The 24,003-nt window shown below is 40.8% G+C and overlaps 1 protein-coding gene across 1 annotated transcript in view; it reads left to right on the forward strand.

The window, feature by feature from the left end:
- CR1 (complement component (3b/4b) receptor 1 (Knops blood group)) overlaps positions 1–8,545 on the forward strand; it is a 204,420-nt gene extending 195,875 nt beyond the window's left edge. Inside the window, exons 38-42 of the mRNA XM_011937899.1 lie at positions 323–499; positions 591–693; positions 1,988–2,073; positions 4,285–4,512; positions 8,478–8,545. Coding sequence (XP_011793289.1) covers positions 323–499; positions 591–693; positions 1,988–2,073; positions 4,285–4,512; positions 8,478–8,545 — 662 coding nt within the window. The remainder of the gene's footprint in view (positions 1–322; positions 500–590; positions 694–1,987; positions 2,074–4,284; positions 4,513–8,477) is intronic.
- Positions 8,546–24,003: the final 15,458 nt, after the last annotated feature.

The following is a 24,003-nucleotide window of genomic DNA, read 5'->3' on the forward strand; positions in this document are numbered from 1 at the left end:
AATTTTGTACTGGGTGAACAGTAATTGGAAGCATTCTAGAAAGAACTGTCCATTGTGAAATCTTAGTTGCACACTTTAGATGAAAAACAATGAATTGGGGATACCTCTGTTTTAGTCACAGTTCTGCAATGTGTCAGTTCTACGACTGATGGCAAGACATCTTCCTCGCCCTGTGTATTTAGTTTGTTATCAATATAATAAGGCTGTTATTCTACCTTTTTTATTACATACAGATTTGTAATTATTATTCCCTTGGCCAGTTTAACAGTGAGAAAAAAGTTATTTTCACACAATTAGCACTACTTTGTTTCTCTCTCCCCAGTATGTCAGCCGCCTCCGGATGTCCTGCATGGTGAACGTACCCAAAGGGACAAGGACAACTTTTGGCCTGGGCAGGAAGTGCTCTACAGCTGTGAGCCCGGCTATGACCTCAGAGGGGCTGCGTCTCTGCACTGTACACCCCAGGGAGACTGGAGCCCTGCAGCCCCCAGATGTGAAGGTGCCTAGACTCTTATCTGGCTTGATATTTTTAGCTTGCGTCTTTATTCTGCACATGCCAGTTATTTCCGTTCATTTTTCTTTTTCTCCAGTGAAATCCTGTGATGACTTCCTGGGCCAACTTCTTAATGGCCATGTGCTATTTCCACTTAATCTCCAGCTTGGAGCAAAAGTGGATTTTGTTTGTGATGAAGGGTGAGTATGAGCTTGCTGGACATTGAAATTGGGTTTAGGAATTAGTCCCAAAAGGGGAGATTTTATGTGGCTTTAAAAAGACATACACAGACACACACGCAATCAGAGAGCTGAACTTTCGAAAGCATAAATAGGAAGAAAGGAAAGAAACATATAGAACTAATAACATGAGATATGAAGAGGACACTGGGCCATATATTAACTGGCAAGTTCAAAGGCAAGTATAATTACTATTATGAATATATAGGTAACACTGTAAGTTTAAAAAATCCTATTTTCAAAATTTAAGAATTTCAAAACAGCAAAAAGGAATATGAGTAATTTAGAGATTCCCAGAAAAAAATGCAAGTAACAAAAAGCTTATTCTAAAGATCTAGGATCATTTAAGAATCATTTCAGTAAATTCTTTAAACCATCAATAATGAAATTTGTAATAGGACTGAAAGTGTAAAAAGTCAGCAATTTAAAAAAATTCAGTCATATATCATCTTGCTAGTCATGGGCTCTGGGCTCTGAGCTGGGGTCCTGATGGCTGCTGTTAATATTTCCGGCAAGGTCATTAACTTGTTTATGTCCATCTAGTGCTCTTCACAGATGCACACGGTGCACATCTCTACACGGGAGCTGACCAGCATGGGCAACAAAGCACCTGATCCCAAAATGTTCCACAGAATCTTGGCAGCCTCCAAATACCAGCACCCAGTAAGATTTAGAAGGGCATTGGAGCCCAAAAGACATTGAGAATTTTCGATGATTGCTTACGGAAATCAAGTCCTCTCTTCTTTCCTTTCCCCCTAGAATATTCACGCTTACTCTTCAGTAGCCCAAACTGTCCTTGTGAGCCTTCTTCATGCCATCACAGATGTGGAGACAAAAGGACAATCTTTGTTCTCTCGCCAGCTATTTCTCACTTTTCCAGTCCAAACTGGGAGTTGTTTTATTTGCTTTTCCAAGTTCAGAGTTAGGACGGCATTGCATTAGAAGACTGGGTTTCTTATAATGACAATGAGTAATCAGTGAAACTCCAAGCCTGGGTCCTGGGTCAAGAAGATGGTGGCTATTTTGTGACCACCTTTTTCAATTCAAGCAGGACTGTCATGTGACCAAGCTACTGCATTTTGCCATTCTATATTGCTCCCTTCTGGAGGTTGTGATTTTTCCAGAATAATGTACCCTCTGCACATCTGTCACCTGCTGGCCTCAGGTCCTCAAAATCCTGAGATTTGGGGTTGGGCCTTAGATTGTGAACTATGTGGCCTCTTGGCTCACTATTCACTACTATTTTCTTCTTTAGATTTCGATTAAAAGGCAGCTCTGCTAGTTACTGTGTCTTGGCTGGAATGGAAAGCCTTTGGAATAGCAGTGTTCCAGTGTGTGAACGTGAGTAATAGGAGTAACATTTCAGGCCAGTCTCTCCCCTTCATCGGTTCAGTATGTGACCCATGACCTCCCCTAATGTGGTTCTTCAATTTTCTAGTCTGAATTATTGATTTGAAAATTGCTTATTTTAATAATGTTTGGTTGTGAATCAATGTGTACATCACCTGTCTTTGGAACCATCTGATCTGTCTCTGTCATTTTGTATTCTGTTTTATTGTGATAAATCCTATGGTAGTGTGCTTCTAGGTCAGGAGAGATTAGATAATGTGAAGCTTTAACAATTTGCTTTCTTTCTCTACTTCTTTTCTTTCTTCTCTTCTCTCCTTCCTTCAGTTCTTTTCCCTTCTTATCTCCCTCTCTCTTTCCTTCCTTCCTTCCTTTCTTCCCTCCTTCTTTCTTTTTCATTTTTTTCTCCAATCAATGTGCAGTCAGTCTGCAATTTGTATATATATTTGATAATACACAAATATTAAACATGCCTTTATTTAATCACAAAGTATGATCACATACTTTGTGCCTCTGTTCATCTAGCCACTGGAGTTATAGCAATGAACAAGATGAGTGAAGTCCCTGTCCTCATGTTTTACTCAGGTGGGGAGAAGGACAAGGAAAAAAATTAAAAAATTAAATGCTATAGATAATAGATCAAAGCAATCAAGAATGAGGGAAAAGTGGGGAGTAACATTAGACAGAGTGAGCAGTTTGAGACTCCTTAAATTCTCAAAACATGTATCTAAATAATTTATGCTGAGAGATTCATAAATAATAAGTCACTTTTTTAAAATGAGCCTCATATGTTCAATAATCAGTAGACTACTGATTTCTCCTAGTCTACCCATTTATAATTTCCCCAATGGAAGATAGAAGTTTGCTTCATTTCTTGATTCTAACGATTGGAAAACATGTTTCTTTAGAAAACCATGAAATTTTACTAAAATGTTTATGTTGTTAGAAATATACTTGGACATCTTACAGTGCTTTTTAGAGGAAAATTTTGTAAGAACAAAACTTATATAGAGATTCTTGCTGTCTAAGAAATACAGTGCTCCTTGAAGCAGCATGACAAATGTCTGTTCTACTATCATGCATGAAAGCTCATTGAGGCTGGGCGCGGTGGCTCAAGCCTGTAATGCCAGCACTTTGGGAGGCCGAGACAGGCGGATCACGAGGTCAGGAGATCAAGACCATCCTGGCTAACACAGTGAAACCCCGTCTCTACTAAAAAAAAAAAAGGCAAAAAACTAGCCGGGCGAGGTGGCGGGCGCCTGTAGTCCCAGCTACTTGGGAGGCTGAGGCAGGAGAATGGCGTAAACCCGGGAGGCGGAGCTTGCAGTGAGCTGAGATCCCGCCACTGCACTCCAGCCTGGGCGACAGAGCGAGACTCCGTCTCAAAAAAAAAAAAAAAAAAAAAAAAAAAAAAAAGCTCATTGATTACTCAAGCTTTCTCTTATTTTTCATAACTCTTGCTAGTTAAAGTAGCTTCTTCCAAATTCCAGTTCTAATGAAAAATGCCAATTAGAAATGAGGAAGAGACTGTCCTAAACAAATCAATAAATGCTAGAAAGGAGTAACAACTTGAAACCTGACCCAGAAAGTAAAAAGAGAAAATAAATCAACAGACCTAGACATTTTCAAAAGCAAAGCAATCTGAATCCATTTGGAGTTTTTCATAATGGCCTGACTACGTTTCAGTTCACTGTGACAGTGCTATTGTTATCACAGAAGTTGATGATCAATGTCAATAAGTAATCAGTGAAAGTTTTCACCTATTTAAGATGATTAGCACACGCATATACATTTGAGAAATACTTCATAAGAATGTAGGCTCCTTCCTCAGCACTGCATCCCCAGGATCCTGATGAGTGACTGACACAGGACAAGTGCTCAATTAATACATATTGACTAAATGAATGAGTAACCCTTCATAGTGGTTATTTTTCTTCTTCAAATGTTTTGCTACTTCATTAAAATTGTAAAGTTTCTATTGTCCAGGAACTGTTACTATCTGGAAGATTCAGGATAGACAAATCTCTTTTGCACTTTGCAATACACTTTCATTGACATCTCATTTAATCCAACTCTTCAAAGGCCTAATGTCTACTGTCATCTCCTTAGTATATTTTAAGCAACACCAATCATAGCACCCTGTAATTGCAGAATACCTCTGGGGAAACTCCTGAATGAAACTTAGAGCTTTTGCCTTTTTTCCAGAAATCTTTTGTCCAAGTCCTCCAGTTATTCCTAATGGGAGACACACAGGAAAACCTCTGGAAGTCTTTCCCTTTGGAAAAGCTGTGACTTACACATGCGACCCCCACCCAGACAGAGGGATGACCTTCAACCTCATTGGGGAGAGCACCATCCGCTGCACAAGTGACCCTCAAGGGAATGGGGTTTGGAGCAGCCCCGCCCCTTGCTGTGAACTTTCTGTTCCTGCTGGTTAGTACCTGCTTCCACATATCCTAAATGGGTTCAGAATATCTAGGTGAGAACCTCCATATTCCTATAGTGACAGTCATTTTTGCTTGTGAAAATGGCTTTGCTATGAATGTCAGAGACAGAACTACCTCCCAAGTAAATGACAAATGGGTTCTAGTAGGCACACTGTGTCTCAGTTGTTGGTATTCTGATGGTCCTTGGGATGAGGAGTGTGGGATGGTAAAGAGAGAAGAGGGTGGACAGTGAAGAGAATTGGTGAGGTCCAGATTTTGTAGAGAATATTTTCAAAGTACTGAAAACAAATGCTGAAGAAAATACTCTTTTATTCCACCTCTACCACCAGTTGTCTTTATCCTGGATAGAAGGATGTGCTGCGCAAAAAGTACACAATGATGACATAATTTACTTCAGAACTGATAATACTGTAAAAGTAATTTAAGAAACTCAGATGTAGGGATTTATACTTTTTATGTTGTTTCCAAGGGTTTGTTCAAGTCACTGACTATATTTAGTTGGTCGTTCACCTCACCATTAACAAAGGGAACTCAGGAGGCCCTGGAGAAGCAGAGTTTAAGACTGTACTCTTAGCCTCCATAGCTCTTTCCTTTGATATATTAGTCTGGCTTTAAATGACAGTACCTGACAACTGTAGATGCATTTGTGGCTGTGACTGCCTGCACAAGCTCCATCCTCCAGTAAGGACAGAAGAGCATTGAATCATAAAAGTTGTAGACTTTTTAATGTGATTTTTTGAGATGGAGTCTTGCACTGTCGCTCAGGCTGGAGTGCAATGGCACAAACTCGGCTCAATGCAACCTCTGCCTCCTGGGTTCAAGCAATTCTCCTGCCTCAGCCTCCCAAGTAGCTAGGATTACACGCGCTTGCCATCACACTTGGCTAATTTTTGTATTTTTTAGTAGAGACGGGGATTCACAATGTTGGTCAGGCTGGTCTCTAACTCCTGACCTCAGGTAATCCACCTGCCTTGACCTCCCAAAGTGGCGGGATTACAGGCATGAGCCTGGTGCTGACTTTTTTGACCTGTTGGCTAATTTGACTTAGAATTTCTGTGGTTGAAAAATAACGCAGTAGATAGATGAGAAATATATGGGAAACACAGCAAAGGGTTAATAGTGTTATCTTACAGGTAGCAGTAGTGGTGGTTGTGGTACTAGTTGTAAAAATTAATATATAATGAATACTTAGTACCACCGTTAAAAGATAGATAGGCTGGACATGGTGGCTTATGTCTGTAATACCAGCACTTTGGGAGGCCAAAGTGAGAGGATCACTTGAGCCCAGGAGTTCAAGAGCAACCTGGGCAGTATAGCGAAACTCTGTCTCTACAAAAAATAAAAAAATTAGCTGGGCATGGTAGCACATGCCTGTAGTTGCAGCTTCTTGGGAGGCTTAGGTGGAAGAATTCCAAGCCTGGGAGGTTGAGGCTGCAGTGAGCTGAGATCACAACACTGCACTCCAGCCTGGAAAATAGAGCAAGACTCTGTCTCAAAACATACACACACACAAACACACACAAGATAGCTTCTAATTTAATTACACAACAACCTATGAGGAGGATAGTATTCTCATTATCTCATTTTATAGATGTAGAAACTGAGACACAGAGGGTTTAGGTAACTTGCACAAGACCACAGAATGGGGTAGCCTGGCCAAGCAATCTACTTATCTGTAACAATAAATAACAATATTTAACTTTAACAATAAATAAATGGTCAAAGGACGTAAATATATCATTCAACAAGAGAATATTTAAGTATTGTCATAATGAAATGGAAAGTTATCAGGCCAAGGTCCCAAACACCAGATAATGGGCAATTCTTCAGTTGGATGAAGGAGATACATACAAAGAATCAGAATGGGCCAAGTAACTATTAACCAGCAGGTTCTTGGAACTCAGAGCTTAGTGTAGACGCCTTGTGAATTGGGCTGAACCACTTAGGAACTCCTTTTGTCTCTCTGAACTAAGACTCAGACTAAAAGCAGTCCCCTTTGCCTCCTTGTTCCTAGTCTCTTTACCCTATCTAGTCTTCGCCTTTGACATCTTACCGCTTTGTAGTGAGAAGAGGCAAAGAAAGTTTCATGATCTTAGAGACCATCAAAACAGAAAAAATAAAACCCAGTATTTTCCCCTAAGGCTTGGGAGAGATTACTTAAGATACCAGTCCTAGGCCTTCCTAAAATGGAAGATGAAGAACTAACCTGGGGAGGTGGTCCAGGCTTGGAGTGACATGCCATAGAGGGTTTTGAGAAAGAATAGCAATCCAAAGAGAAAAAGGAACCTCTGAGTACTAGCATCAGAGAAGGAAGAATTTCTTGGGATACTCAGATCCTCTATCTTCCCATTTCAATGGCCCATTACATCAGAGGCCTGATTCATTTCAACATCTTCCTCAGAGCAAGGGGTAATCGCCAGGTCCCCTTTAAAGCCAGAATTAATACATGTAACCCATATTTACGCCGTCTCAAGAATAATTAGCATGGTGTTGCATGCTAGACAAATAAGTTCAACTCTAGGAAACATGTTAAAACTAAGAGAAGTTTCTACTTGAATATCTTAAGAGAGGCTTAAAGAAAAATTAAACTATGTGACACTCATTAAAATGTCCCCAAATCCTCTTTACCCATTTCCATTACCCAGTGTCCCATTCATTAAACAACTGCTTTCCTAGAGCCTAGTTTCTCTCAGTTCCACCGAGACTGTTTCTCAATATTCTCCCCACTTTCTGGACCTTCTTAGTTCACAAGAAGTCTCCATGCCATTTCTAAGGTAAATGGAGTTTCTTCAGTTCTGCATAGTTCAATGCAACACAGCCCTGAAAGTTTCTGCAGGGAAATACAGAAACTATCTTAGGATGCAAGATTTAGAGGAAGGGTGTAAATATCTTTCTACTTTGACACACAAATATACAGAAACTCTTTAACCTCACTAGAACTAAAGAAATGCAAAATAACAAGGTACCATTTTTTAAATTGTCCATTAAAAAGGTTTTTATGTGAATACCCAATAAAAAGTAAGGATGTAATGTAACGAATATTGTTGTATGTTGAACGTACTATTGTAAATTGGCAAAATCTATTATGAAAAACAATTATGCAATGTATGTGGACAATAATACAACTATTCCTGCCAGTTAGCCCTACTAGAACTCCAATCTAAGGAAATAATGTAAAATATAAAATATTTTATGCATTTTATTAAGGGTTTCATGAGAAAGAAAACTAGAAATAAATGCACAATAGAAGTCATTGAATACACTATGATGCATCTACTAGATTGTATTAGTTTGTCTTTGTTGTAATTTACATATCTAGTATATAAATATGTGAAAACACACATATGAGAAAATATACCAGAAGAGAATGTATCAAAACAGGTTTTGGGTACTAGGATTTGGGTTGATTTTTTTTCTTTAGTTCTGTATTGTAAGTTTTCTTCTGTAATTGTATTACTTTTACAAGAAAAATATTAATTTTTAAAAAGTCTTCTTGGCAGTGGCTCACACCTGTAATCCCAGCACTTTGGGAGGCTGAGGCAGGTGGATCACGAGGTCAGGAGATTGAGACCATCCTGGTCAACATGGTGAAACCCTGTCTCTACTAAAAACACAAAAATTAGCTGGATGTGATGGCACGTGCCTGTATTCCCAGCTACCCAGGAGGCTGAGGCACAAGAATTCCTTGAACTGGGAGGCAGAGGTCGCAGTGAGGTTGCACCACTGCACCCCAGCTTGGCGACAGATTGAGACTTTGTCTAAAAAAAAAAAAATCTTCTCTGAGTACAGAAGGTAAAATTAGAATATGTGAGTGAAATCAATGACTTTTTAAAAAAAATATTAGTCTGAGTCCTGAATAAAATTCAGGATAAATTGTTACTGGCTGAGAAGTCCTGTTCAATTATGTTGCATGCCAGAGTGATGTTTTTGTGACTTTTGTCTTCATTTTAGGTGCAAATGACACTCTTATAGTTGGTAAGTTTTATGAAGGGTTTGCTGAGGAATTCTGGCATCTTTAGCAGTAAGTACCTACTTATAATGAATGAAAAGTAAAAAGAGTGATCAAAATATCTTGAGTTGTAAATTCAACTAGAAAGAAAATCATGATGAGTTTAGGCCAGGATAGGGTGGAACTGGCATCATCATATGCCAGGTTACTGAGTAACCTTCCTCAAAGGTTCTTTACTATCTTTGAACCACTACAAATGCATAATCATTCAACAGTGTCAAAAATAACTTATTTGAATGTGGTGGGAGAATGAAGCTTCTTCTTTGGGTTGTAACCTCGAGTATGCTTCCAGATGGTGATTGCGCCCATTTGCACAAACAGAAAGCCATAAGACCAGTCTTCTGAGCCCATATCTGTGATCTGCCTATGTTAGAAGAATAGTTTTGTAATAGAGTTTGCTTCCAAGGGAATTTCTGTGGCATAGTATTCTTACATCCCTTTTTACACATCTGGACCCTGAGACATGGAGGGTTTAGGTAACTTGCCCAAGACCACCGAATGGGATAGCCTGGGTCTACCTACCTGTGGAGACTGTGCACTTTAACAATCAATAAATGGACAAAGGACCTACATATATAATTCAACAAGAGAGAAAATTCCAGTATTGTCACAATGAAATGCCTGTGTGTTAAGCCTTAGGCAAGACACACGGGCAGGGCCATGGAGAGCTGGTGGCCAGCTGCCCCATCGCGGTTCTCACTTACTTTTGGAAAAGTTGATGTTGGACTAAAGGTTACAAAACAGCTCAGATCACACCTTAACTGTAATAACCCTGTGGGAGTAAGACTAATACTATAGAAACCCAGAGTAAATCAGAATGTATAGTTACATCTAAAAAAATAAGAAAGCATTGGCAATCTGTAGTGTGACTGGATACTAAGACGGAATTTAAAACCTATGAGTTATATTTTCCATGCATGTAATTACCTTGTTTTACTGCCTAGGCACTTTATCTGGTATGATCTTCGTTATTTTATTCATCATTTTCCTCTCTTGAATAATTCTGAAGTACAGAAAAGGGTAAGGGTAAGTATAGCCATATTATCCCAAGAAATGTAAACTGTTGATATCCTAGTTTTGCTAAGACATTGCAGACACTGACCTCTAAGCCCAGATCCTATCATAGCACAAGAAGTTTGATTGGGTCACTTAGGGCACAAATAGCCTGCCAGAGCAGAAGAATTGAGAGTTTCCATTAAGTGTTATAATATATGAACAAATACTTTGTAAACACAATTAACTTTTTTTTTCTGAGACAGAGTCTTTCTCTGTCACCCAGCCTAGAGTGCAGTGGTGCGACCTCGGCTCACTGAAACCTCCACCTCCCAGGTTCAAGGGATTCTCATTGCCTCAGCCTCCTGAGTAGCTGGGACTACAGGCATGTGCCACTACACCAGGCTAATTTTTGTATTTTCAGTACAGACAGAGTTTTGCCATGTTGGCCAGGTTGGTCTCAAACTCCCGACCTCAAGTGATCCACCCACCTCAGCCTCCCGAAGTGCTGGGATTACAGGCATGAACCACTGTGCGAGGTCACTATTAACTTTTTACACTTGAAAAAAAACTTGCAAAAATTAAGATCTGAATAAAGAAATGTCTTTGACAGGGAAGAGAACATACGCAGCTTTCATACTGGTTGATTGAAGTATAACAACACCAGTGAGGCCAGAATCAATAATATCAATGTTATAAGGTTGATGAGCAAATTCTATACCCATAAAAAACTGAGGGCCAGGCTTGGTGCCTCATGCTTGTAATTCCAGCACTTTCAGAAGCTGAGGTAGGCAGATCATGAGGTCAGAAGTTTGAGACCAGCCTGGCCAACAAAGTGAAAACCCATCTCTACTAAAAATACACAAACTTAGCCAGGTATGGTGGTGTGTGCCTGTAGCCCCAGCTACTCGGGAGGCTGAGGCAGAAGAATCGCTTGAACCTGGGAGGCAGAGGTTGTGGTGAGCTGAGATCGCACCACTGCAATCCAGCCTGGGCAACAGAGCAGACTCTGTCTTAAAAAAATAAAAATAAAAAAACCTGAATTTGTAACTTTTAAGTGAACAGTTTTCTATAGGAAATATTCTAAACAATGCAGTTTCCCACAACAAACTATACAGCACTTGAAGTTTTTGTATTTCACAGAGATGCCAATATACTTTTAAAAAGTAGTTTGTCATGGTAGATCTTGCTGTAAACAACCTCGTTAGGAACTCAGTTTCATGGGAAAATAGTGAATTGGTTGACATTTAAATTTAAATCATTATCTTTCCTAACTACTGTTCTCTATATTTTATGGCTTGACATATAAATATTCTTTGCTCTTTTCCATTACAAAAAGAAAAGGTAAGTAGCTTGGCACTTTCCCTTAACAAAGTACTTGTGTCAATACATTTTTCTCTTAAAGTTTCTTATTAAGTACCGCTATAATTTGTGAGTTAATGTTAAAAAAAAATTTACTAAGTCTGAATTAAAGAAGTTAGGGCTTCTAATTTCCTGTATCTATACCAGTCTCTAGTTAAAACCACACAGGGGAAATGATTATCTCTTCCTCTTGAAAATATTAAAGATACTTTAATATCTTGAACATATTTGAATATCTCCACCCTTCTAACTATATCATTCTTCATTCCTCATGGCCCATTCCTTGTTAATCAACTACAGTTGATTAACATGACTCAATAACCATTTATAAAATTATTTCTTTAGAAATGATTATCTTGTATAATCTAAGCAACCTCAGAGCATATACCATTTCCTCATGTTTTCCATCTCGTAAAACCTGCCTCCTATTTTTTTCATACTCTTTTAAAGTGTAATGTCCATGGCACAACCATTCTCTCTCTGACCAGTGGCTACCAGAAATGTGGCAGAAAGAAAGATCATGATCCTTGCTAGACTTAAAGGTCAGGGAGGTAAACCTCCCAAATATCTATGTAACCCACCCTAAAACCTATTATATATGTGTAATCCAGGAAAACTTTTAAACATTATCTAAACTTTTACTTTTGACCTATTTCACTTCTTGGGACTGTAACTGCCTGGAGGATTCTTCCTGCCTGTCATACAGACAAAACCAATTCCCTGAGATCATGGTATATTGCAGTAAAGAGTTGAATTAACACAAGGCCAGTCATGTGGAAGAACTGGAGTTATCACTCAACTCAGTCTCCCCAAAAACACAGGGGCAATGGTTTTTATAGATCATTTAGTAGGAAGGGAGCTAGGGAATGGGTACTGCTGATTGGTTGAGGATGGGGGTGTGGGAAACGGTCCTCATGTGCTGTATCCACCTCTGGTTGGGCGCCACAGGACCAGTTGAGTCATGAGTCACAGGTTCAGGTAGAGTCAGTCAGTTGTCATATGCAAAAACCTGAAAAACATCTCAGAAGACCAATCTTATATTCTACAATAGTGATGTTATCTATAGGAGCAATTAGGGAAGTCACAAATCTCTGAGCAGTAATGGATTATAAAAACTATGCCTATATTTTACTATATTTTAGCAGAGTTCAGGTCCCTCTCATAATCCTAATCTCTTGGCCTTTCATTAGCTTTCAGGCCCTGAGCAAGGAGACAGCTAGTTTTAGAAGAGACTGTTATTATCCTTGCTCCAAAGTTAAATTATAAACTAAATTCCTTTCATGGTTAGCTTGGCCTACCCCAGGAATGAGCAAAGCCAGCTCACCCATGAGGCTGGAAGCAAGATGAAGTCAGCCGTGTTAGATTTCTTTCACTCTCATAATCTTTGCAAAGGTGGTTTCAGGATAGTGAGTGCATTTCTCTAACAAAACACCATTGATTTTCATGTTAGAAATAACACATAGCTAAAATTGGGAAGAGAAAGTCATAAACTTAAATAATCAGAAGGCAGAGGTCCCTTCTCTTGGAAGGAGTTGGGCTGATTAATCATGCAGTCATACCTCTTTGAGTGGGTGTGGCCAATAGCTAAGTCGTTGTGGCTATGTGAGGAGGGCTGATTATTCCTTATTTGGAGCTCAAGCTTTCCTCACAGAAACACCAGGGCATAAATGGCCTCATGGCAAAGAAGAAGGAAGCCATGTGGGAACCACAGAATATGAGTGAAGAGTATCGTAGTGGTCATCAAGTCAGAAGAGCTGTTTATCCTGGAGCTAAAAAAGACTGACGGAGATAGAATAGTGTAGAATAAGATGGCCTGCTTTATGGGAGAGCCACTATCACACCAGGCCTGGAGAGGTTCAGGCTGAGGTCTACCTCAAACACTGGAGACAATTCAGAAAATGCATAAGCAGTCCGAAGACTTACTGAGAAACTAAAATGAGGCTGGGCGCGGTGGCTCAGGCCTGTAATCGCTGCACTTGGGGAGGCCGAGTCAGGTGGATCACCTGAGGTCAGGAGTTTGAGACCAGCCTGGCCAACGTGATAAAACCCCGTCTCTACTACAAATACAAAAAATTAGCCGGGTGTGGTTGTGGGCACCCATAATCCCAGCTCCTCAGGAGGCTGAGGCAGGAGAATCGCATGAACCTGGGAGGCAGCGTTGCAGTGAGCCAAGATCGCGCCACCGCACTGCAGCCTGGGCAACAAGAGCCAAGCTCCCTCTCAAAAAAAAAAAAAAAAAAAAAAGCTAATACAGAAGTGGAAGGAATTCACATACAGAAATCATCTCACCATGGCCAGGTGTGGTGGCTCACGCCTGTAATCCCAGCACTTTGGGAGGCTGAGGCAGGCGGATCACGAGGTCAGGAGATGGAGACCATCCTGGCTAACACGGTGAAACCCTGTCTCTACTAAAAATACAAAAAAATTAGCTGGGTGTGGTGGTGGGCGCCTGTAGTCCCAGCTACTCAGAAGGCTGAGGCAGGAGAATGGCGTGAACCCAGGAGGCCGAGCTTGCAGTGAGCCGAGATTGCGCCACTGCATTCCAGCCTGGGCGACAGAGTGAGACTCCGTCATAAAAAAAAAAAAAATAGAAAAAGAAATGATCTCACCTTTAAAATACTCCTCAAGGAGGTCTACTTTAACTATCCTAGTAAAGATGGTATGACCCCCACTCCCACATTCCTAATCTCTCTTATCCTGTTTTTTTTTTTTTGAATACTTATCCTTTTATTACCCTTAATTAAATAATTATGTTCCATGTTTATTTTCTCTCTCCCTCCGTGAAGTCAGGGATTTTTGTCCTATCTTCACCAATGGATTCAAAACAAATCTACACTGTCCCTGGAACAAAGAAAGTCTCAATAAATACTTACCAAATGAATGAGGGAGATAAACACCACTAAGAGTGTTACCACAAGGGAAAATTTCTGCTATAATTCTTTACCAAGTTAAACAGTGTATCTTTAGCTTGTCCTAAACTTACTCCTGGTTTCAAGGCTCCAAGGAGTTCCATTAGAACTCCTTGTTCTAATATACAAACTGTCACAGTCTGTTGGTATATACAGTTGGGCAGCTATACAAAAACTCCATAGACTGGGTGGTTTCAATAAGCATTTAAGCTGGGTGCAGTGGTTCCCACCTATAGTCCCAGCTACTCAGGAGGCTGAGGCAGGAGTACTGCTTGAGCCCATGAGTTTAAGGGCAGCCTGGGCAATATGGCAAGACCCTGTCCCTGAAAACGTTATTTCATTTCTAAAAACCAAGCATTTATTTCTCATAGTTCTGGTGGATAGAGAGTCCAAGATCAAGGCAACTGCAAATTCAGTGTCTGGTGGGGCTCACTTTCTAGTTAATAGACTTCAATCTTTTCTCTGTGTCCTCACATCAGAGAAAAGGAGTGTGGGAGCTCTTGGGGGTTTCTTTTCTAAGGGCACTAGTCCCATTCACAAGGGCTATTTGAGAAGTAATTAGATCCTATAAATGTTCAACGTATAAATTTGGAAGGATACAAACATTCAGTCCATTGTACAGACACTGAATTTGATAAGCACATCTGCTTAAATGATATCAAGCTTATTGATTTCATGTGCCTTTTTCACCTTTGTTTCTATCTAAATTCCATTAACCCAGCTCTGAATTCACTCAACCAAGATGCTATCCCAAACAACTCTAGTCCAAAGTAATGTTTCTCTTTGAAACTCACATTTCCTAACTACACTATTTTAAAAATAAACTAATGTATTTTAAGAGTAATATCTCGGCCGGGCGCGGTGGCTCAAGCCTGTAATCCCAGCACTTTGGGAGGCCGAGACGGGCGGATCACGAGGTCAGGAGTTCGAGACCATCCTGGCTAACACGGTGAAACCCCGTCTCTACTAAAAATTACAAAAAGCTAGCCAGGCGAGGTGGCTGGCGCCTGTAGTCCCAGCTACTCGGGAGGCTGAGGCAGGAGAATGGCGTGAACCCGGGAGGCGGAGCTTGCAGTGAGCTGAGATCCCGCCACTGCACTCCAGCCCATTAACAGAGCGAGACTCCGTCTCAAAAAAAAAAAAAAGAGTAATATCTCATCATTATTAAAAATAAGAAATAGGGGAAAATATAAATGAATGTAAAAATTACCTGCAATAATCTCTACCTAGTAGTATTCTTAAGCTTCTTTGCATATTATTTTACAGTTGCATTTACACTTTGAGATTATATTGATTGCACAATATTGAATCCTGCTTTTTTTTCACCAAATGACAAACATTTCTCCCATCATGATAACAGTACATAACCACTTGACATTTCATGTGTTGTTTTTTGCCTGTTAACTCTATTGCATTCATTTACTTGCTTACTCTTAAAGTATTCTTAGCCACTTACAATGTACCATACATTGTGCTTATGTGTGTTTTCTTTCACATGCTAAACTAGCTTCTGATGAAGAGACATTTTTTAAAAACATATGCTATATCAGTTTTTACTTTCTCTAGGGAGAAAAATTGATTTTTTAAAAAACATCTCCCCAGATCTCTGAGTATCATCAAATGAGAAATGTTCAGTAATCAACTGAGCAAGTTAAACAATTGAGAAATGAATTTATGAAAATTTCAGTTATCCTCATCTTTTTGGAAATACTACTGTTTTACATCAAATTATACCTCAAATTGTGTACACTAACTACTGATCACCTTTTAGTAGGTATAAAGTCCTTAAAAATTTTGTTTCAACTTTCCCTTTTAAGGTTGGAATTTTGACCACAGTGTTCCACAGGAACAACATGAATCATCTGTGGCAAAATATGCTAGTCAAGAAGGGAGTTAGAATCTGTGCCGAGCTAAGACTTTGTGCACCCAGGTTCTGGGGCGGAGTAAAGAGGCAGGCTCCAAAGATATAGCTGTATGTTGGACATGAGAGTGTTTGGAGGAATACAGGTAACATGTGATGCTGGGAAGTCTTGTGAGATGGAAGAAGAACGAAGATGAGGAATCTGGTGGCAGTAATAACTGGGGAGCAGATGAACTGGAGGGCCTCATCAGGAGGTTGGTCAATTGGTGGAAGGACACCATTCCCGGCCTTAAAAGGAGAGGCTCCAGTATGGCTGGGAAAGCACGTGGATACCTTGTACTAAATCCACTACTGCAGCTCATTCTTGATTGTAATTAGAAGAGGAGGACATGCTTTCTGAAGCTTTCCCCTCCCTGATGACCAGTTACTATTTCTGCCCCCTGCTACCACCGTGGTTTAGAACAAGAGACTCAAAAAAATGTCTTCTGTTATGGGTGACCTGTACGTTTTCTAGAATGGAGTGAGGCTCTTTATTTCTTTATTTAGTAGCCCAACTCTGAGAACACTTTTTCTTTGGACACAATTAAAAAAGGAAAAGGTCAAGTTAATCATTAATCTCTCTCTTATCTACTAATGTCTCCATTTAGCTATACGTTCTGTGTCCTACATAGCAGCCATCACAGAGGACAATAAACACTTCTAATGACCTTGTAATTTATAAGGAATTCTAGCATCACGATTATCAGCCTGTAAATTCTGGGTAGTTCAATTGTCGACCATGATGTTAAGTAAATGAAAACATCCTGTTATTTCAGTGTCCTTCCTTGACAAAGTACTATACAGCTGAAGAACATCTCGAGGTACAATTTTGGTTGGAAAGGAGCCAATCGATTTCAACAGAATCAAATCTGGGCTTCATAAAGTCTTTGAAGTGACTTCACAGAGATGCAGACATGTGCACTTGAAGATGCTGCCGCTTCCCCAGTACCTAGCAAAGTTCCTCCCTCTTTGTGTGCGTCACTGTGAAACCCCCACCCTTCTGCCTCATGCTAAACGCACACAGTATCTAGTCAGGGGAAAAGACTGCATTTAGGAGATAGAAAATGGTTTGGATTACGTAAAGGAATAAGGTGTTGCCTGGAATTGCTGGTTTATAAGTTGGTCATTTTTCTTTTTTAAAATATTTGTAATATGGAATGGGCTCATTAAGGAGAGCTTCGAAAATGCAGAAAGTTATGAAAAATAAATCACATATAATTATGCTACCTAGTGATAACCACTCCTAATATTTTGATTCATTTTCTGCCTATCTTCTTTGACATATGTGTTTTTTTTACAAATGTGCTTCTTCCCCCTTAGTTTCCTTTCATTTTATAGAGCAGAACCCTATCTTTTACACAGTTTGTAAAAAACCCTAGTCTTTTACACAGTTTGGAGTGAAATATATGCTATATCAGTTTTTTCTCTAGGAAGAAAAATTAATGTACTAAAAAGGCATTAAATGACTACTGTGGTTAAGACTACTCGAGAGAAATATTTGGAATATAAGCTTTGGATATTTTCTTTTCTTTTTTTTTTTCTTTTTTTGGAGACGGAGTCTTGCTCTGTCGCCCAGGCTGGAGTGCAGTGGCCGGATCTCAGCTCACTGTAAGCTCCGCCTCCCAGGTTCATGCCATTCTGCTGCCTCAGCCTCCGGAGTAGCTGGGACTACAGGGGCCCGCCACCTCGCCCGGCTAGTTTTTTTGTATTTTTTTTTAGTAGAGACGGGGTTTCACCGTGTTAGCCAGGATGGTCTCGATATCCTGACCTCGTGATCCGCCCATCTCGGCCTCCCAAAGTGCTGGGATTACAGGCTTGAGCCACCGCGCCTGGCCTACTTTTTTGTATTTTTAGTAGAGACAGGATTTCACCATGTTAGCCAGGATGGTCTCAATCTCCTGACCTCATGATCCACCCGCCTCAGCCTCCCAAAGTGCTGGGATTACAGGCGTGAGCCACCGTGCCCAGCGAGCTTTGGATATTTTCTAAGCTTTATTTCAAAAGTACTATGCTCTATATAAAAAAGAACAATAAAAATTGAAATGAAAGAATAATTGTTATTATAAAAGTAAGTAGCTTTTGTATGAATTCAGAATACACTAAATTAACTTTTAAAAGCACAACTTTTAAAATATTTATCAAAATAATAAACATGTTCTGGCATTTAAAAAATAAGTGACCTTGTGTTCTTTAACCAGTCTACATCTTTAGAGATCAAAAATTTGTTATGTTGTTATGGGCTATGCTGACGACCTCTAGGAAACATCAGAATATTTCTGGATATTTAATAATAGCTTTATATATGACTACTGCTCATTTCTGTATAATTCTGTTTAATTGTTGCTTTAAAGGTGAATTCGGCCACATTTATTTTGACAACAGTATAAAGAGAGAGAGAGACATGAACCTGAATTTCAATTTAAAATCATGCAAGATAGGACAAAAAACAGCCTAAGAAAAATCTGTCAGGCCTCTGAGCCCAATCCAAGCCATCGCATCCCCTGTGACTTGCACATATATGCCCAGATGGCCTGAAGTAACTGAAGAATCACAAAAGAAGTGAAAATGCCCTGCCCTGCCTTAACTGATGACATTCTGCCACAAAAGAAGTGAAAATGACCAGTCCTTGACTTAAGTGATGACATTACCTAGTGAAAGTCCTTTTCTGGGCTCATCCTGACTCAAAAAGCTCCCCCACTGAGCACCTCGTGACTCCCACCCCTGCCTGCCAGAGAACAACCCCCCTTTGACTGTAATTTTCCTTTACCTACCCAAATCCTATAAAACGGCCCCACCCTTATCTCCCTTTGCTGACTCTCTTTTCGGACTCAGCCTGCCTGCACCCAGGTGATTAAAAAGCTTTATTGCTCACACAAAGCCTGTTTTGTGGTCTCTTCACACAGACGCGCATGACAAAATCAACTGATAAACTGCAAGAAAAAAATGCAACTTATACCACAAAGGGTTATTGCTTTATTATTTAGAGAGTACTTAAAAATTCAAAGACCAAACTTCTCTCTACCCCACAAAAATGGGCAAAGGACATACAGCTAGGTCACCAAGAAAGAAGAGCAAGTAGGCAGTGAAATACATGTAAAGATACTCAATAGGACTTTTGCTTATCTGGATCGTTAGCAAATCTCTTATTTCTTGGGATTTTGAAGAAGTAACTTTTAAAAGAGGACTTAAGACTAAATGTTTGGGAATTGGCCTTTTTTAGAATTAAAATTTCCCAACATAAGAAAAAAAATCCTGTGTTCTTTATTTTCCAGAATGGGGTAGGTCACTGAGCAATATGATTAATAAATACGCAATGCCTATGTCTTCTGTTTTGTTTTGTTTTGGAGACAGGGTCTTGCCCTGGGGCTGGAGTGCAGTGGTGCAATCTAGGCTCACTGCAACATCCCCTGTGAGTTTTTAATTGCAAGAAAGCCAAAAGATTTTTTTTTATTACATCAGTTATAATGGGAAATACTGTATATACTATGAGTAAAATACTTTATTGCCAACTTGTATTATTAAACAATTCTGCTGACCTTTGACCTTACATTTACATCTGAAAAGCAGTGTGATAGGAGTTATTAAGAAATTATTTTAGGCAGATAGAGGGGTACTTGGAACATTTTTGTTTCTTTTAAAGTAGCTCCAGAAATGTTTCTTGTCTAGCAGGAAGGCCCGGGCTCTTAGAGCTGGGCCAGCAACCTTTAATATGCAAATGCCAGCCCATTAGAAACTGGGTCCACCCAACATGGTAATTCCCACCATTTTCCTCTTGCCCTAGTCTGGACATGTGCCTGGCCACGAGGCCGCCCTCACATATCTCCCCATGTGTAGAACATCTTGGTGCCCTGCATTTGCATATTAAAAGGCTAGGGTGGGAAGGCCAGTTTTTCACAGTCTATGTGAATGACATCCCTGGCCAAATCAATCCCCTGAGCCCTCTGCAAATCAGACACCGCCTCCTCCAGCCTCTACATATATTTGGCTGTTTTCCACCCCACATGGGGGTCTCCTGTCTTGGGTTTGGAGCCCCCCACCCTCTCTCTCTGTAAAGGGGAGCTTCTGCCTTCTTTCTTGCCTATTAAACTCTCTGCTCCTTAAAACCACTCCATGTGTGTCCGTGTCGTTTTTCCCAATTCAGTATGAGATGAAGAACCTGGTTGGTGTTCCTCCACTCCTCAGAGCCGTATCATTTTGGTGCATGGGCCAGGAAAGGAAATTCATTCATCAGACTGGTGAGTATGGAGTGGATCTCAACTTTAAATCTGTCCTTTAATCTCAAGGCTCTCTTCCAGCTACCCTGCCACCAAACTTTCTCTTTTCAGCGGTCTCTTACCCTCTCTCTATGTGTCTAATGTGCAGGAATCTTTACAGTTCATGGCAAAAACAGTTCATGGTCTGTTAGAAAAGATCACGAATCATGGCAGGCAGTAACTCAATAAACGTCTCTTACTCTCTACGGTTTCTCTGGCGAGCACATGGTATTTCTAAGCCACCTAGAGGAAATAAAAATCCTCTTCATGAGACACATTGCTGGTTCTCTGCAGTAAATTGCAGCTTTGCTACTTTTCCATTTTGCGCTTTTCTACTGCTATTTCTGTGGACGGGAAAGCTCTGCTTTTAACAGGTAGGAGTAAGATGTCTTCTGCAGTCGCATTTTAGTCTCCATATTGTCCCACTGGCAGAAAAGTGAACATTCAGTTCCTATGTTCCTTTAAGGCATGTATTCTGTCTCCTATTAAGATAGTACTTAATTAGTGAGGGAATTTTAAGTCCAGAAGTTAACCGGAACCATTTTTCTATGGGTAAATGCTTTAGCACGGGCTATAATAGCAGGATATAGAGTTCAATCTAGCATGCCCCCTCCCTTACAGGGACCTTGCCCAATTACATGATTTTTCTTGAAATCCATTTAGGAAGGAACACAGGCCACACAAGTCTAGGAGGTCAAAGGGAAATAAAAGGCAGAGGACTAAGACTGCTTGGGGATGGCGTGACTAAGGCCCAAAAGTTTAGTTCCTCTGGTGCCATAGCTTGGAGGGTAACGCCTGCAGTCATGGGTGGCACATTTAAACAAGTGCTGGGAATCCAGGAACCCTGGAGGGAATATAGTTGGGGGAACGCCCTCTACTGTTTTTGTCTCCATCCTGGATCACATACTGAAAGGAAGCAGACTAAAAGTACGTTTTTATTCTCACTTCTCTTTCTAGATGGATAACAAATCATCTTTTAACATGCACTCCCCTGGAGTGTATTTTAAAGCCCTGGGACTCCTTCGACCCTGAAACTTTGAAGAAAAAGTGGTCTGTTTTCTTTTGCACAAGGGCATGGCCTTTTTACCTCCCTAAAATTAAAGAAATAAGTTCCAGGGGAACCATCTGAGGATCCCCCTTATTTGGGGGCCCTTCAAGTTCCCTTCTCACTGCAAGGCCTCAGACAAATAAAAGGAGTCTTAGGTCGATTTTCGGACAACCCTGATAGGTATATAGAAGCTTTCCAAAATTTAACTCAGGTATTTGACTTCTCATGGAGGAATGTTATGCTGTTTCTAAGCCAAACCCTAACCACAGCTAAAACAGGCAGCTCTGCAAGCAGAAGAGAATTTTGGAGATGAGCAATATGTCTCCTACAGTAGGCCAAAAGGGAAAAGAGAAAATAGGGAAGGCAAAGAAATAGGGGAAACACCATTCCCAATAGGAAGAGGCAATACCTCCTGACAACCCTAACTGGAACTCCTTTCTAAGGTGTTTTTCCTGTTTTTGCAGTTTAAAATGGATTCTATCTCTTTTATAATGTTCTTCCAACCTGGGAAATGTTAATTTTCCAAACCTTAAAATGCTTGGCTTAGAGTTGAGCCAAGGGGGAAGGGAACCCAGAAGGCTGATATGCTGGCAAAAGAGTAAAAATTTCTTACTAGTCAGGCTTTTGACTTCTCTCTCCCTGGGCAAACCAGTAAACGGGATAATAAGGATCATAGTTTATATTATCTGTAAAATTATAATTAATGAAAAAGGATTTGTGAGGTTGGTCTTAAGCTGCAGACAATCTGATGTGCTCTGCATGTCTTGTTATGCCCAGACCGTTTATTCCCCAGAGAAGACCACCAGAGTCCGGAGTCAAAGCCAAGCGGCAAGGATCTTTATTACAGGTTCGAACCTGGAATTTCCTCACTAGTCATGAGACGAGCGGGAAACTTCCTTAACTGGGCTCCAGACAGCATTTTTATAGTCAGGGGTAAACAGGTACAGAGTCATAGGGGATTTTGTACACATCAGACTTAGGATTGGCTGACATTTGAACAAGGTGATTTGGCTGATTATGATCGGTTCCCGCCATTTCTGGTATTTCGGTTACATTTTGAAACACTGATGACGTTTATCAGGGGCTTGCAGGGTAGGGGTAGGGTAGGGGTTACTGGTATTTCGGTTACATTTTGAAACACTGATGACGTTTATCAGGGGCTTGCAGGGTAGGGGTAGGGTAGGGGTAGGGCTGTTACATTTTGAAACACTGATGACGTTTATCAGGGGCTTGTTTTCCCGGTCTGCTCACCCGGTCTGTTCTGCTTTCTAGATTCCTGGAATTGTTTGCCTAAGTTAATTCAGGAGTTGTTTTGCAGCCCTGGTCCCTGCTGTCCTGGTCCCTTTCATTTCCCCCTCTCACAGGTAACTGGGAGTCCAATCCTGGACCCCTAGTTATTACACTGTAGCCTCTTCTTCAGGGTGAGGAAGAGGTTGGTAATGGTTACGGAGGACCATCAATTGGATGGTATCAAATCTTTCTCTAACAAATTGCAGTATTCTATTTACTATACAGGGGCCTATAGTGAATAGGAGTAATATAGACATCAGGGGGCCTAGAAAGGGAGCTAAAAAGAAAACATGGAAGAATTCCACCAGTTATTAGCTGCGGAAGTAAACTGTTGTTTTTTCATATCTAAACTTAACTTGTGCAGACGTTGGACTCTTTCTTCAACTAACCCTGACTCATTTACATAGAAACAACATTCTTCTTTGAGGAACATACATGTACCTCCTTTTTCCGCTGTGAGTAAGTCTATGGCTCTGCAGTTTTGGAGGGTGACCTGTGCTAGTGAGTTAAGTTGCCGCTGGAGGGAGGCTAGGGACTCAGCAGAATCTTCCATTGCAACAGAAAATTGTTGGAATAACTTGTTATTTTCTGCAATGGAGTTGTATAGGGCTCTCCCTGCCAACCCGGCTGCGACAATAGAGGTGGTAAGTGATATGCCGGCTACCAGAGGAAGGAATATGGCCCGTTTTGTCTTGAGGGATTAGACGGCACAGCAGTGAGTAAAGTCAGATGCGTGAGGCATAAAAGCATAGGTAAACTAGACATAGGTAAACTAGACATGGCTATGGGGGATTGCGGCACAGGGTTAGCTTTAAGGGATTGTTCTTAGCTTTGTCTGTAGTCCATGTAACCGGTGCTCCAGACGGCTCGAGAAGGTCGGATGTTGGGTCCACTGGTTTGACATGTGTGTGGTGGATCCACGAAGCGATGCCTTCTACTTTGAGAGCGGTGGGAGTAGTCAGGAGTACTTGCAGTGGTCCCTTCCACCTGGGTTGGAGAGTCTCTTGCCGGTGGCGCTTGACTAGGACCCAGTCTCCTGGCTGGAACGAATGAGGTGTTGGCGGAGGTCCTGTTTTGTACAGCTCTCGTAGCTTGGGCCAAATTTCTTGGTGAATTTTCTGTAAGGCTTGTAGGGAGAACAAGAGCTCAGAGACATTTTCGGTTTCAGATTTGAGCAGGTCATCTTTTAGGCTGGGAACCAGGGGTGGGGGTCTGCCATACATGATTTCATAAGGGGTAAGGCCCAGTCTGTAAGGGGTATTTCAGGCCGGAACAGAGTGTAGGGGAGAAGTACTACCCAATTAGCACCAGTCTCCATAGTCAATTTAGTTAAGGTCTCCTTTAGAGTCCGATTCATCCTTTCTACCTGTCCTGAGCTTTGGGGCCTATAAGCACAATGTAATTTCCAATCTGCCCCAAGGATGGAAGCCAAATCCTGACTTACTTTAGCAACGAAGGCCGGTCCATTATCTGACCCTATCTGGATGGGGAATCCATACCTGGGGAGAATTTCTTCTAAAATTTTCTTTGTTACCACCTGAGCGGTTTCTCTCTTGGTTGGGAATGCTTCAGTCCATCCTGAAAAAGTATCTACAAAAACAAGTAAGTATCGATACCCATATTTCCCTGGCTTTATCTCAGTAAAATCTACTTCCCAGTAGATACCGGGCCTGGTTCCCCTGAGCCTTGTTCCTGTTGTAGCCTGTGATTGAG

Source organism: Colobus angolensis, unplaced genomic scaffold, assembly GCF_000951035.1.
Source record: "Colobus angolensis palliatus isolate OR3802 unplaced genomic scaffold, Cang.pa_1.0 Scaffold100, whole genome shotgun sequence".
NCBI lineage: Eukaryota > Metazoa > Chordata > Mammalia > Primates > Cercopithecidae > Colobus > Colobus angolensis.